Source organism: Petaurus breviceps, unplaced genomic scaffold (genome assembly GCF_028583685.1).
Source record: "Petaurus breviceps papuanus isolate PSGF00001 unplaced genomic scaffold, PetGlider_PUasm1.0 187, whole genome shotgun sequence".
NCBI classification, from domain to species: Eukaryota; Metazoa; Chordata; class Mammalia; order Diprotodontia; family Petauridae; genus Petaurus; species Petaurus breviceps.
The window spans coordinates 12,565,242-12,579,838 of NW_027185799.1; the positions used below are offsets into that span (position 1 = coordinate 12,565,242).

A 14,597-nucleotide genomic window follows, 5' to 3' on the forward strand; every position below is an offset into this window, starting at 1 on the left:
TATATATATATATATATATATATATATATATATATATATATATATCTTTGTTGGCAAGGAGATGACTCTGCTTTTTAGTATGTTGTCCAGATTTGCCACAACTTTCCTTCCAAGGAGAAAATATCTTTTAATTTCATGACTATAGTCACCATCTGCAGTGATCTTTGAAGCCAAAAACATAAAATCTAACATTGCTTCCATGTCTTCTCCTCTATTTGCCAAGACTCTACCTTTAAATCTGCTGTTGTTGACATTTTAAAAAGTATATGGAGTACACACTTGATATCCATTTACTGTCTACAAAGGTAACTGTAACAAGTCCAGGGGACAAAATACGTTAAACTGAGACATATTTTGATCAACTTTGGACACAGGGAAGTACTGAGTCATACTTCTATAGCGACTTACTCAAGGACACAAGGCAGTACAGGGATACTTCAAAGATACTGTGAGTTCAGTTCTAGACCACAACAATAAGGCACATATGACAATAAAGCAAGTTACACAATTTTTTATATCCTCATGCATATACAAGCTATATTTACACTATAGTTTGCTTTATTAAGATTGTAATACTATTATGTCTAAAAAATGTATATACCTTAATTTAAAAATAATTTATTGCTAAAAAAAAAAATGCTAACCATCATCTTCACCTTCAGCAAGTCATAATCTTTTTCCTGGTGGAAGATCTTCCCTACATGTTGATTCAGGCTCCTGACTGATCAAGGTGGTGGTTGCTGAGGCAATTTCTTAAAATAACACAAAAATGGAGATTACCACATCAACTGACTCTTTTCACAAAAGATTTCTCTGTAAAATGTGATATGCTGTTTGATAGCATTTTATCCACAGCAGAAATTCTGTCAAAGTTAGAATCCTCTTAAAACTCCACAAATGCTTTTATCAATTAAGTTAATATAATATTTTTAAAGATTGCTATGTTTCAGAAAATAGTGGGGAGGCCCAAGGAGGGGGAGGGGAAGAGAGAGAGAGAGGCAGAGACAGAGAGAGACAGAGACATTGACAGAGGCAGAGAGAGAGAGAGAGAGACAGAGACAGAGACAGAGACAGGAGAGTGGCTGGTAGATGGAACAATCAGAACACACAATATTTATCAATTAAATTTGCTGTCCTATATGGGCACAGTTGGTGGCACCCCAAAACAATTACAACAGTAACATCAAAAATCACTCATCACTATAACAAATATAATAATAATTAAGAAGTGAGAAATATTGTGAGAATTGCCAAAATGTGACACAGAGACATGATGTGAACACATACTGTTAGAAAAATGGCACCAAATGACTTGCTCAATGTAGGGATGCCACAACTCTTCAATTTGTAGGGGGGAAAATGTAATATCTGCAAAGTGCAATAAAGTGAAGAACAATAAAATAAGGTATGCCCGTATATGTTAGAAACAGGCCTTAAATTCTCATCTTCCTAACCAGAGGTCAGCTTTCTGTCTCAGGTACCAAGCTGCCTCGATATTTATGTAGTAACATAGAAATAGCTATAAATTTAGGAAATGTAAAAAATGTTTCTGAGTGTTTACAAATAAAGAATTTATATAAAAAGCAGTCACTGGAAATGCAAAGAGTAGAACACTTATGAGAAAAAAAAATAGAGGTATAAAATTTCAGTGAGAAGGCAGGAAGTGACTGGGGAAGGTGGGGTTTGGGAGGAAAAGGAGAAGGCCTTGTTGAGATGAACTTTTAATATGGTTTTAAAAGAGAAACTTTCTCTATATAGGTAAATACTCAGTGTGAAATGCCAGGCTTGATGAGTCAAAAGCCAGAATTAAAGTAGCCAGGAGAGATATCAGCAATCTCAGATATACAGATGATACCATGATAATGGCAGAAATTGAAGAAACTTTAAGAAGCCTCTTGATGAGGGAGAAAGAGAAAAGTATAAAAGCTGGCTTGAAATTAAATATTAAAAAACTAAGATCTTGGGAACTGGTCCCATCACTTCCTGGCAAATAAAGGGAGAAGAAATAGAAGTAGCATCAGATTTTATTTTCTTGGGTTCAAAGATCCCTGCAGGTGGTGAGTGCAGTCATTGAATCTAAAAACCATTTGCTCTGTAGAAGCAAAGCTATGAACAATCAAGACAGTATACTAAAAAGGAGAGATACCACTTTGCCAACAAAGATTGATATGGTCAAAAAGCTATGGTTTTTCTTGTAGCAATGTATGGCTGTGAGGAAAACTTAGCGTTGCAGAATTAACACTATTGAATCATTGTGGTGGAGAAGACTTTTGAGAGATCCTTGGACAGCAAGGAGATTAAATCAGTCAATTAATTCAAGCTATTCATTGGAAGGTCAAATACTGAAGCTGAAGCTAAAGTACCCCGACCATAATGAGAAGATGGTACTCTTCGGAAAAGATTCTGGTATTGGAAATGACTGAAAGCAAAAGAAAAAGGGGACAACAGAAGATGAAATGGATAGATGGTATCATGGAAACAATGAACATGAACCTGGATACTTCAGGAGATAGCAGAGGATAGAAGGGTTCAGAGAGCTATGGTCCATGAGGTCATGAAGAGTCGGTCATGACTGAATGACTGAACAACAACAAGAATTAAAGTGTTGGGAGAAGGAGTGTCTTGTTTAAGAAACAACAAAGAGGATGAGTACTTGCTCTGGATTACAGTGTACATGGAGCAAGTTCTTTAAAAAAAAAAAGGAATGACTAACAACTCTTTAATCAAGAGATAAGGTTGGGTGAGATGTCAGAAGGATCAGATGGTAGAGAACCTTATAATAAACAAGGACATAGAATTGAGATATGTTAGGAAAACCTGAATCTTAATGGAAATCTTGTTTTTAAAGGAGTCTATGTAAATGAGATATTATTTTTTTTAAAAATAAGGACTTTGAAAGTGATTTTTTACAATGTTGTACTACACAATTCCAATGTTAAACAGCCAGAGATTAAAGGAAATTCTTGATTATAACAAAGGCTCATGCCAGAACTTAATTTTAAATCTTTTTCCTTAGTTAAAATGCAGTCCATTTTGCTAGATATGTGATTCTTAAACACTGAAGTGACTAGAAGGGTAATAAGACTGCTGAAATCTGTTCTAGCCACATCTGGCCATATTTAGAATATTGTGTTTAGTTCTAGACGCCACATTTTATGAGATCAATCTAATCCAATAAACATTTACTAAGCACCTACAATGTGTCAGGCGCTATGTTAGGTGCTAAGCATATACAAACAAAACTGAATAATTCCCATATTCAAGGAGCTTATATTTTAGGGAATGGGGTGGGGTGAATTAGGACACAAAATAAAAACAGATAAACATAAACATTATAATATGAGAAAGGAGAAAACACTAACACATTTCACAATAGGATTCTCATAAAAGATGGAGTATGAATGGAACCTTTAAAGAAACATTGGATTCTAGGAGGCAGAGGTAAAGAGTATAATCCTGGAAGGGAGGGTGGCTCAGGCAATAGGCACACAGACGGTAGACTGATGAATTTAGAAAATAGCAAATATGCCAGTTTGGATGGAACACAGGACATATAAAAAGGACTAATGCAAAATAAGTTTATAAAGGTAAGCTGTAGCCACATTCTGAAAATATTCAAGTGGAAAAAATAATAATTTGTATTTTATACTAAAGACAAAAGGAATACATTGAATGTGTTTAGCAAGAGAATAATATCCCCAAATTTATACCTTGGAAAGATTATTTTAACAGGTCTATGGAAGCTAGATTAGAGAGGGGGGAAACCAGAAGCAGGGAGATCAAGCATGGGTCTATTCAGTAATTCAGAGAAGAGAACCTGAAATGTGGTGGCAGATATTTGAATGACGAAAAGAGATGAGAGATATCTGTGGAAACAACATGTGATAAACCTTGGCAACTGATATTAATGGTAATAAAAATATGAGTAGAAAATATAGAAATACACAAAGAGATATTATGAAACAGGTTTAATTATATTTTTATCAGAATTTCTGCTTAATTGGTGTTTCAGTGTTCTATTTTAATGTACTTAGTTCCTTTAAATTATTATATTGAGAAGCACTGTGGCATCATGGATTCAAAATTGGCCTTTGGGTGAAGAAGAGCTGGACTCAAGATGACCGTGGACAAGTTCTTTAATCTCCTATTAGCTCAGGCAACTCCCCAAGACTAAGATTTACAGAACAGTTACTGATCTGAATTGGTGGAGGAGTTCCTTTTCACTGTACCAGTAAGAAACTAGTAACTCCCAGCCTGAAAACAAGATAGGAAAAAAGTAGAGTGTCTTTAAAGAAAAATCACCAAGAAAAAGGGAAAAGAAAGCTTTCTACGATTGGAAGAAAACTTACAAATATTTTATGCTTTTCTGGCACGTTCTTTCAAAATAAATGTTTATTCAAGATACAGAAAGCATTACAAAATATAGAACGTATAATTTTGATTACATTAGATTTAAAAGTTTTTATGCAAACAAAACCAATACAACCACAATTAGTAGGAAAGAGGAAAAGTTGGGGAAAAAAATTTACAGCAAAAAAATTTATCCTGGATAAAGGCCTCAGTTCTCGAATATATTAGAGAACTGAGACAAATTTATAAAAAATGTAAGTCATTTCCCAATTGATAAAAGGTCAAAGGATATAAGCAGGCAGTTTTCAGACATATGAAAAAATGCCCTAAAATACTACTGATTAAAGAAATGCAAACTAAAACAACTCTGAGGAGTCACTTCACACCTATAAGATTAGCTAATATGAAAAAAGAGGAAAATGATAAATGTTGGAGGGGATATGGGAAAACTGGGACACAGATGCACTATTAATGGAGTTGTGAACTGATCCAACTATCCTGGAGAGCAATGAGAAACAGAAGTCCTAGCAACTGAGAGATACAAAACTGGCTTTAAACTCAAAACCACAGATGAAGATAATCTGCCAGGTTATTCTTTTAAAAGAGTGAATTAGGGACTCAAGGGAAAGAAGGAGTTCCCTTTTTTAAGAAATTAAAGGAGAGGGGCAGCTAGGTGGTGTTGTGAATAGAGCACCAGCCCTGGAGTCAGGAGGACCTGAGTTGAAATCTGACCTCAGACACCTGACACACTTACTAGCCCTGTGATCTTGTGCAAGTCACTTAACCCTGCCCTCCCCCTTCCAAAAAGAAAAAAAAGAAAGGAAAAAAAGAAATTAAAGGAGAGAAAGTGCTAGAAAAAACAATAGTTAAAAGAGAATTTGGCTTTTAAATCATACAAAACTGTCAAATTTAAATATAAACAGCCCAAATTCTACAAATGATTATGTTCTAAAATTTAATTTATAAATCTTATGTTTTAGATTTGAAATTTGACATAGAAATGATGTTAATATAGATAGCTTTGGGGTTTTCAGATCAAGCCACAAAACCTGCTTATTTTACTTAAGCTGTACCTGAAGCATAGTCCGGCACTAATGATTATAACAAACCTAATCATTATGTGTAACAGTATTTCTAGAAAATGCATTTAGAATTACAACTTGGGATACCAGAAAAATAATTTCTCCTTTCTCTCCCCTATCAAAATGTAATTGAGAACTTCCCCTCTGCAAAGCTCTCCCAATGGTACATGCTGGGACTGTTAAAACTATAAAATGCAGGTGGTCAATGACCTAGGGCAAGAATTCTGGAAGGTGAGGTCCTCAGTGTTACAATTTTGGAAATATTTCTTCAATCTTTCTCTGAATTTTCATCAAATACAAGGCTAGCCTACCTTCTGTCCACATTCCACATGTGGATCCTTTTCACCAAAGCTTCTCTCATTCTCTAGCCTTCTATGGAATTAAACACAATCTCACAACTTTTGCTTTATGCTTTCTTAAAAGCAAGCATAGAGCCCTTTTCAAACTTTGTAGGAACTTTTACCGCTTTGTTGTTCAGCTGTTTCAGTCGTATCCAAGTCTTCATTAAACCTATTTGGAGTTTTCTTGGCAAAAATACCAGAGTGGTTTGCCATTTCCTTCTCCAGCTCATTTTATACACGAGGAACTGAGGCAAAGAGGGTTAAGTCACTTGCTAAAGGTCACACAGTAAGTATTTGAGGTCAGATTTTAACTTGGGAAGATAAATCTTCCTGATTTTAGGCCCAGCACTGTATCCACTGCAGTACCCAGCTTCCTTTTTTAACTTTTTGTAAAAATCAAAAGATTTTTCTTAATACTATATACATATATAGTAGCCAGACACTACTAGGTGTTTAATATAAAAAGACCAAAACGTGGAAAAGGAATGAAAAAGCTCTCTCCTACATACAAGGATATTTCATTTATTTTCACTTAGACTCTATAAAAAAAAAATAAAGTTGCATGCAGACACTACTAGTGTAGTGAGTCTTTGTACACAGAAATCTGAAATAACATTCATTAACATTTCTGAGGAAAATTAGACTCAAGCTACTTGGGGAATTTAATCATAATAAGTGAAGTGTTAAAAATGCTTGTGGAGAAGTCCAAAACCTCTGACAACTAGGTAGTTTGTGAGTGTAATGGAAGCCTGGAGTCAGGAAGACCTGATTTCAGATTTGGTCTCAGACACTTAGCAGCTGTGTAAGACTGTACAAGTCATTTAAACCATTTTGCCTTAGTTTCCTCAACTATAAAAAAGCACCTATGTCCTAGGGTTGTTATGAGGAACAAATGAGATATTTCTAAAATGTATAACACATAGTAAGTACCCAATAAATGCTTGTTTCCTTTGCCCCTTTTGAGAGAAAGGAGCAAACAAAAGTATGATAATCATTTAAGAGGTGCTCCTATAAAAGAGTAGTGGACCTATGGGAACCTGAAATAGCAATAAGAAGATAAATGGTGGCAGAATATTTACCAACCATTTCTCTCTCTCATTACCTTCAACAGTACCAGTCATATCACCACAGATATTACCCTGGACTGGCCTGAAGTATGGAGCATTTATACAAGCAGCTCATCATGTCTGGAATATTTTCTTTATCTCTGCTTCTTGGATTCATGGTCTTCTTTCTTGGCTGCCTGCAATATTTTTTCCTTGATGTGGGAGCTCTGGACTAAAATATTCCTGGGAGTTTTCATTTGGGGATCTCTTTCATGTGTGATTGGTGGTTCTTTCAATTTCTATTTTACCCTCTGCTTCTAGAATATCGGGGCAGTTTTCCTTGATAATTTCTTGAAAGATGATGTCTAGAATCTTTTTTACTCGTGGTTCAGGGAGTCCAGTAATTCTTAAATTATCTCTCCTGGATTTTCCAGGCCACTTATTTTTCTAATGACCTATTTCATATTTTCTTCTAGTTTTTCATTCTTTCAATTTTTTTTGATTGTTTCTTGATGTCTCACAAAGTCATTTGTTTCTACTTGCCCAATTTTAATTTTTAAGGAATTATTTTTTTTCAGTGAGCTTTTGTACCTCCTTTTCCATTTGGTTGATTCTACTTTTTAAGTTCTTTTATTCAGTGAATTTTTGTATATCTTTTTCCATTTGACCAATTTTGCTGTTCAAGACATTCTTCTCTTCATTGGATTTTTAGGCACCTTTAACATTTTGCCTATTCTGGTTTTTAAGGTGTTATTTTATGCAGTATTTTTTGTGACTCTTTTACAAACTCATTTTTCACCATTTTCTTGCATCACTCTCATTTCTCTTCTTAATTTTTCCTCTACCTCTCTTCATTGATTTTTTTTGGAGGGAGGAAGGCACGGCAATTGGGGTTAAGTGACTTGTCCAAGGTCAAACAGTGTGTCAAGTGTCTGAGACCAGATTTGAACTCAGGTCCTCCTGAATCCAGGCCCAGTGCTATATTCACTGCACTACCTAGCTGTAGCAGTAAGCACCCCAAAATTACCAGGGTGGCTGCCAACACAGGTTCTTGGATCTGCTTTGCTAAAGGAAAGCAACTCAAAATTGGTTAACAAGCTTACTTTAATCAGTCAAACATACATCGTTTACCTAGTTCAGGGGAAAAAGGTCAGCACCTTTAGAGTATACAGACAGAATTATCAAGACAGAGAAAGAGATCAAGCAGACAGCTTTCCAAACTGTCCAACCATTACATCCATACCAAATCAACATCTGGGTTTTTCAAAGCTGGGGGGGGGCTCTCAACAACAGCTTCCCAGAGTCTCATCTGATCAAATCACAGAACACTTGTCAAAGTGAGCCCCCAAAACAAAGCTTCACATCAGGGCTTATATAGCCTTCTCCTGGCTCAGAGAATGTAACAACCTTCTTGACCCACTGCCCAATCAAAAAGTATCTACTGAAAAACAAGCCTCCCACCACAGGTTCCAGGTGCACTTTAGCCTAGGGGAAGGGAAGATCTTAAAATTTTACATTCCCATTACACTAGCTGCCCCTCTTCACTGATTTTTAAAATCCCTTTTGAGCTCTTCTATGGCCTGAAACAAATTCATATTTTTCTTTGAGGCTTTGGATGTAGCAGTTTTGACTTTGTTATCTTCTGAGTTTCTGTTCTGATGTTCCCTGTCACCATGTTAACTTTCTATGGTCAGGATCTTTTTATGTTGTTTGTTCATTGTTCAGTCTATTTCATGACTTTTAACTTCATGCTGGAGTGAACGGAGACAGTCTCACGAAATGTGTTTTGTACAGCTGTTGCAGAGATAATTCTGGGGACATGTAGGTTTTCAGTTTTTCCAAGGTGGTATCTTCTGGGGAAAGTATGTTTACTACTCTCCTGGCCTGTGCTCTGGTCTCTGAGTGACCAGCCATCTTTATATTCACTGTAAAGGACTCTTTTCCACCCTAAAACTATGACTAGGGTACTAACAACCCTAGAGTTACAAGCTCTTGTGTGCTACTGCTCCTCCTTACCCTGGAGCTGAGACCCAAGACTGTGACTCATATTCAAATATGAGAAATGGAAAAAGAGTCCTGCCCCCAGTGCAGGCAAAAGGACCCCTATAACCTTCTTCTGACTATATGTAGGACCCTCTTACCACCTCTGGGCTCTGAGGTCCAGAAACTGCCATTGCTATTCAGTCAATCCCAAGGCCTATTACTGGTTTGATGGGGCACAGTGAGTTCTCCACTCTCACCCCAATGCAACAGACCTTTCTTGCTGACCTTCTAGGTTTTGTCTTGGGATAGAAAATTATTTCACCCCTTCCTTTTGTGGGTTCTGCCATTCCAGAATTTGTTTTGAGGTATTAGTACTTTTGGAGTACTTCTGACTTTTCTCTACCATCTTGGCTCCACACACCCCTCCCCCTACCTCATCTTCCTTCAATGATCAAAATTCCTCCATGATTAGTGCCTCTCCTTGTTCTATATTTACTTGTATATAGCAGAATGTAAGATTCTTAAAGGCAGGGATTAGTTTCATTTTTTTTCCTTTGCCCCAACACTCATCACAATATCTTACATGACAAAATAGGCACTTAATGTTTCTTAAACAGAATTGTTCAAATAGACAGGACTACTGACTACTGTCAGTACAGATAGAAGAGGAAGGATGAAAATAAATTCTAATCTGCAACAGAAGGAAGGAGAATTCCTGTGGCTACCATTACCTCTAGGTGATAGTTTGAATGTATGGAATACATAAAATTTAGAAGAATTTAAGTCAGAGATTACCTATTTATTATTTAACTATATGTTAATCTTAAATTTTAATAAATTCATTTTAGTATAAAGGTAGATAAATTCTGTTATAAATTGTTTTTGCTCAAATGCTTGATCAGATGACTAATACCTGTATGGCACAGTGGAAAGAACACTAAATTTTAATTAAAAAGGAGGAGAGGAGAAGAAAGTGGAGAAGAGGGGAAGAGAGGGAACTGAGATAAGGGGAGGATGACCTGAGCTGCCCACCTGAAATGGCCAGTTGGGTCCCTATTCAGGCAGCTTGGACTACTCATAGGTTATGGTTTGTCCTTGTTCTGGAAGAGGACTGAAATATCAGGGGGATGATAACATGACTTGCAAATGACTTTGATCTGAGTGAAGTAGGGCTGTGCAAAGTCACCAGTCTCCCTTTCTATTTTAATGCACTCTGGATCTGTGTTGTATCTGGATCTGTGTACTGGACAAAAATTGGTCGAGGCCCAAGCACTACTTAAGGGTTATTTTGGGGCCTCCAGGCTTACAGTGAATGTAAATAGTAAGGGTTTCACTTTTCACAAAAACCCTGAGGGTCTTCCCCTCCCAATCTTAATTTTTTTTTATTAAAGGGCTTTCCTTTGACTCATTTCTTAAAGAGGCCTATTCACTGAATGGGCACTGCCTCACTCAAAGTGAGAACATGAAAAGACCTTAGCTTAAAAGGGCCAAGGTCTGCCATTACATCCTGGGTCATCTTTGTCCTGATGGCTATCTGGCCACTGGGCCCAGATGTCTCTGGAGTAGAAAGATAGACTAGTGACTTGGAACAGCCCTCCCTCATTCAAATCAAAGTCAACTGCAAGTCATGTCATCATCTCCCTGATGTCATGGTCTTCTTCAAGAATGAAGGACAAATCACAATCTTGAGCTAGACACTTGGCTTCCTTCTGGGCCTCAGTTTCCTCATCTCTAAAAGTAGAGGATAAAACAAAATCATTTCTAAAATTCCCTTTCAGTTTTAAGTACTATAAGCCTATTCATTTGAGGAATGATATGAGTCTTACTACTTAGCGTGCACTGTCACGGATTACCATTGTCACTTAATGTCAATGCATCTAAATTACAGAGTCAGCTTCTTGAAAGGGTGACTAAAATCATTTGGGAATTGAAAATGAAAAACAAGGTCAGCAAAAGATAATTTGTTAACCATCTGTTATTAAATCAGATAAAACAACACAATGTTATGACCCCAGATTAAAATGAATGACAACAAACCAAAAAATATTTTCCATATTATAATCTCCATGAATGGCACAACTCCCGAGTCAATTCATCACCCAAAATTCTTACAAATACTGGAATATGTAAAGAATCTTTGATTTAACCAGCATAGCATACTGCCACTGCAGAAACTTCTATAGATATAGATCCCAACTCAAGGAGTGGTCTGAGGCACAGAAAGGTTACATAACATGGAGGGTCAGGGTATAAACCGAGATCTTCTTGAACCCAGCATTTTTCTCCACTATTCAATACTGCTTCTATACTTTCTAACTATAGCAAGAAAAATCAATAAACCTATTAATCCAGAATATATTACCACTTAATGTTTCATTCAAGATTGTATCTCATTGGTAAGAGTAGTTTATGCTCATATTCTCTGGTTCCATTCACAGAAAGTTGTAGTTCCAAATGTTCTAATCACAAAAGGGAATTCTATTTGACTATCACATTCTATCCCACAGAATGTCTCCTCCTCATTAGGAATAAAACCCAAGTAGATTTCATCATATGCCTTTTTAACATATGAAGTGAAATCATCATCTTATAGTCATTTTCCTCAAGTTGTAGCATGTCTTGAAATTGTTAAATATTAACTACTACTCTTAGAATACAAAATACCATCAAATCCAATGGCACTTTCCATTGCTTTATCTAGAAGAAAATTTATAAAAAAGAGGTAATGGGGCTAGGCAGCACAGTGAATAGAGTACCGGCCCTGGAGTCAGGAGGATCTGAGTTCAAATCTGGCCTCAGACACTTAATGCAAAACTAGCCGTGTGACCTTGGGCAAATCACTTAACCCCAGCTACCTTACCTTACCCCCTCAAAAAAAAGGAGGTAACAAGAATACTGAAATTTAGAAAATCTAAATTATCTAATTATAAAACTTTTGGTAGAAAGAGTTTTGTGACAATAAATGCATACTTTTTGATAGGATATACTTTCAACTGTGTGGACATCTTCCTGATTTCTCAGTACTTTCTGTGTATCCATATTGAGAATATGAAGTTGCTGTATCAGCTCTGCCTGCTGTGCTGTGTGTTTCTGGTTTTGTTGATAAAGATTCTGCAGCTCCTGTAACTCTTTCCTATGAAAAGAAAGTGATAGAGAAAAGCATAAATAATAATCATCTCAGTTAAATAATTGTGTTCATCTAACATTACAGATTTAATTTTTATTTTTCATGTAAATTTTACTGCAGGCTACTTTATTTATATAAGAAATAATGTGCAAATACTTGATATATACCAATAAAGTATGGATAAATCTCTATTATAACTCTTGAAGCCAAATACTTAACAATTTTCCTTTTATGTTTTGATATAAAATTCCTGGATCTCTATCTTCTTAATACAATTAATTTAATCCCTCAGTGTCAAGAACTGAGTTGAACAGATATCAATGGTTGAACAAAGCCAAGATACAATCACCAAGATAACCATTCACTGCCTGATATTTTAAGAGTAGAGAAAGTACTTTTGCAATTCAAGCACTTGATCACTAAAGTTATTGGGTTCTCTGTGATTAACTTGCTTCCTTTATTAATCATAATAGTAAGCACTATATAAATGTTGACTATTATTTATTAAATTATTCATTATTAAACTTCCCTAAGCACATGACTCCAAGATCTATAAAGCAATAGTCTCTCTAGGGTACTACAACCTATATTAACAATTGCCCGACAGATATTTCAAATAAGATGTTTGACTATGTCCTATAATGTCTTGTACACCATAACAATCTACAATTCAACATGTCTAAAACTAAACTTCATTATCTTTCTCCAAAAACTCAGGATATCACCATCCTCCAACATCAAGACAAAAACAATTTGTTAAGGACCTACTATATACTAGTCACTAGGTTAAGTACTTGGATACCAAAAATGAGAAAAAACATGAACTCTACTTTTAAGGAGCCCACATACTAATGGGCAAGAATATACACACACATATATGTGTATGTATATGTATGAATATGTATATGCATATATACATATACATACATATACACATATATGTGATGATAAAATACAAAATATATACTATATGAAAGAAAGATCATCTCTGAGGGAACAGGGGGTTGGCAGGGGTGAGGGAATGAAGAAGAAAGGTATCCTTAAGATAGTGAGGTTTGAGCTTAGTCTTAAAGGAAACAAGCAAAGTCATGAGGTGGAGGTGAGGAAAGAGAGCAATCCAAGAATGGGAGACAGCAGAGAATCTGGAGATAGAGTGTCATGTGTAAGGAATACCATGCAGTCCGGAGAAGCTGGATCATAGAGTGCCACTGAAGATATAAACAAATGTTCTAAAGGTAATATAGTCAAGATCTGACTAAGAAAAAGACTGTGAAAAAAGCAACCTTGATCTGTATAGGAATGTTAGAGAGCAAAAGATTGTGACACACAGAAGAAAAGGAAGGAGGTTCACTGAACTCACAGTAACACATATGAATCTTTGCTCAGAGAGTAGAGAACTGAACTCCTTGAGAAGCAGCTCCTTGCCCTACAAGTAATAATGATACAGATCCAAAAGTGATATCAAGTGAAATATAATCTAGTAAGTGGTAGAAGAACAGAACAGTAATGGTTGGTAATTTCCCAATGAGGAATCCTCAGGCAGTTATTTGCCAACCTAATAATAATAATAATTATTATGAATAAAAAGAGAGAGGTCGGCTATTTTTCATGTATACACACATATACATATATTCATGTGTATGTATATCACACACATAAATATATACATATACAAGTAATACTAAATGGATACAGAAATACACAAAGTATGAGCATTAAGGAATGTAGGCTAGAGATACTAAGACTAAAAGGCAAATTTAACATTACAGTTATGATTAAAGATATGGTGTGATGAGATCCATAAATAAAATCTAGCTCTAGAAAGAATTACCATATTCAAAAAGAGTAGATTAGTTATAATAAGAAAATATATTCATGAAACTATAGCCAAAAAATGATACTCTTTGAGCTTACTTTTTGAACCAGCAATACATCTAATAAGTCTCTACTCCCAAGGAGATCAAAGAAAGAAGGAAAGGACTCATATGTAGAAAATAATTATATAGCATTATTCATAGTAGCCCAAAAGGAAGGGCGTGGCCATCTATCAGGAAAAGACTAAACAAATTATGGTATCTAAATGTAATGAGATATTATCATAAGGCTAAAAAATGAAAATATATACAGTTTCAGAAGAAACTTTTATTAACTGAAAAAGTGTGAAATGAAAACTATAAAATGTATAAAACAATAACATTATGGAAGAAAAATAACTTTGAAAAAGTTAGAACTTTGACAAAGGCAATGAAAACAATTAGTCTAGAAGACTAAAGATGGCAGAAAGATGATGAAATTAAAATAAAGAATGACATATACATGTTTAGACATGGCCAACAGAAGATTTTTTTTTTTTTACTGGTGTGATAGTAATGAAATTTGAAGATCCCTTTGTATTGGAAAGCTGAGAGGCACTTAGCACCTAGTTTCAAATTAAGCCTCTGTTAAAGAAACAGAACGTATGATCCCTTGTTACTGACATAACAGGAAGGGGCTAAACAGGAAACCCCTGTTGCTGGTTTAACAGGAAGGGGCTGAACAAGGAGGAGCTATACCGTATTAAAAGAAAATCACAAACTGGATAGTCAGAACTTCTTGGGACAAGCATCTGGAGGGAGAGCAGCTGCTGCTGGAGAGAGAGAGAATTTCTCTCAGCAAGCATCTAGAGGCT

The 14,597-nt window shown here is 35.7% G+C and overlaps 1 protein-coding gene across 1 annotated transcript in view; it reads right to left on the minus strand.

The window, feature by feature from the left end:
* CNTLN (centlein) overlaps window positions 1-14,597 on the minus strand; it is a 492,075-nt gene that overhangs the window by 285,796 nt on the left and 191,682 nt on the right. The window contains exon 8 of the mRNA XM_069090553.1: window positions 11,773-11,935. Within this exon, the coding sequence (XP_068946654.1) occupies window positions 11,773-11,935 (163 nt within the window). The remainder of the gene's footprint in view (window positions 1-11,772; window positions 11,936-14,597) is intronic.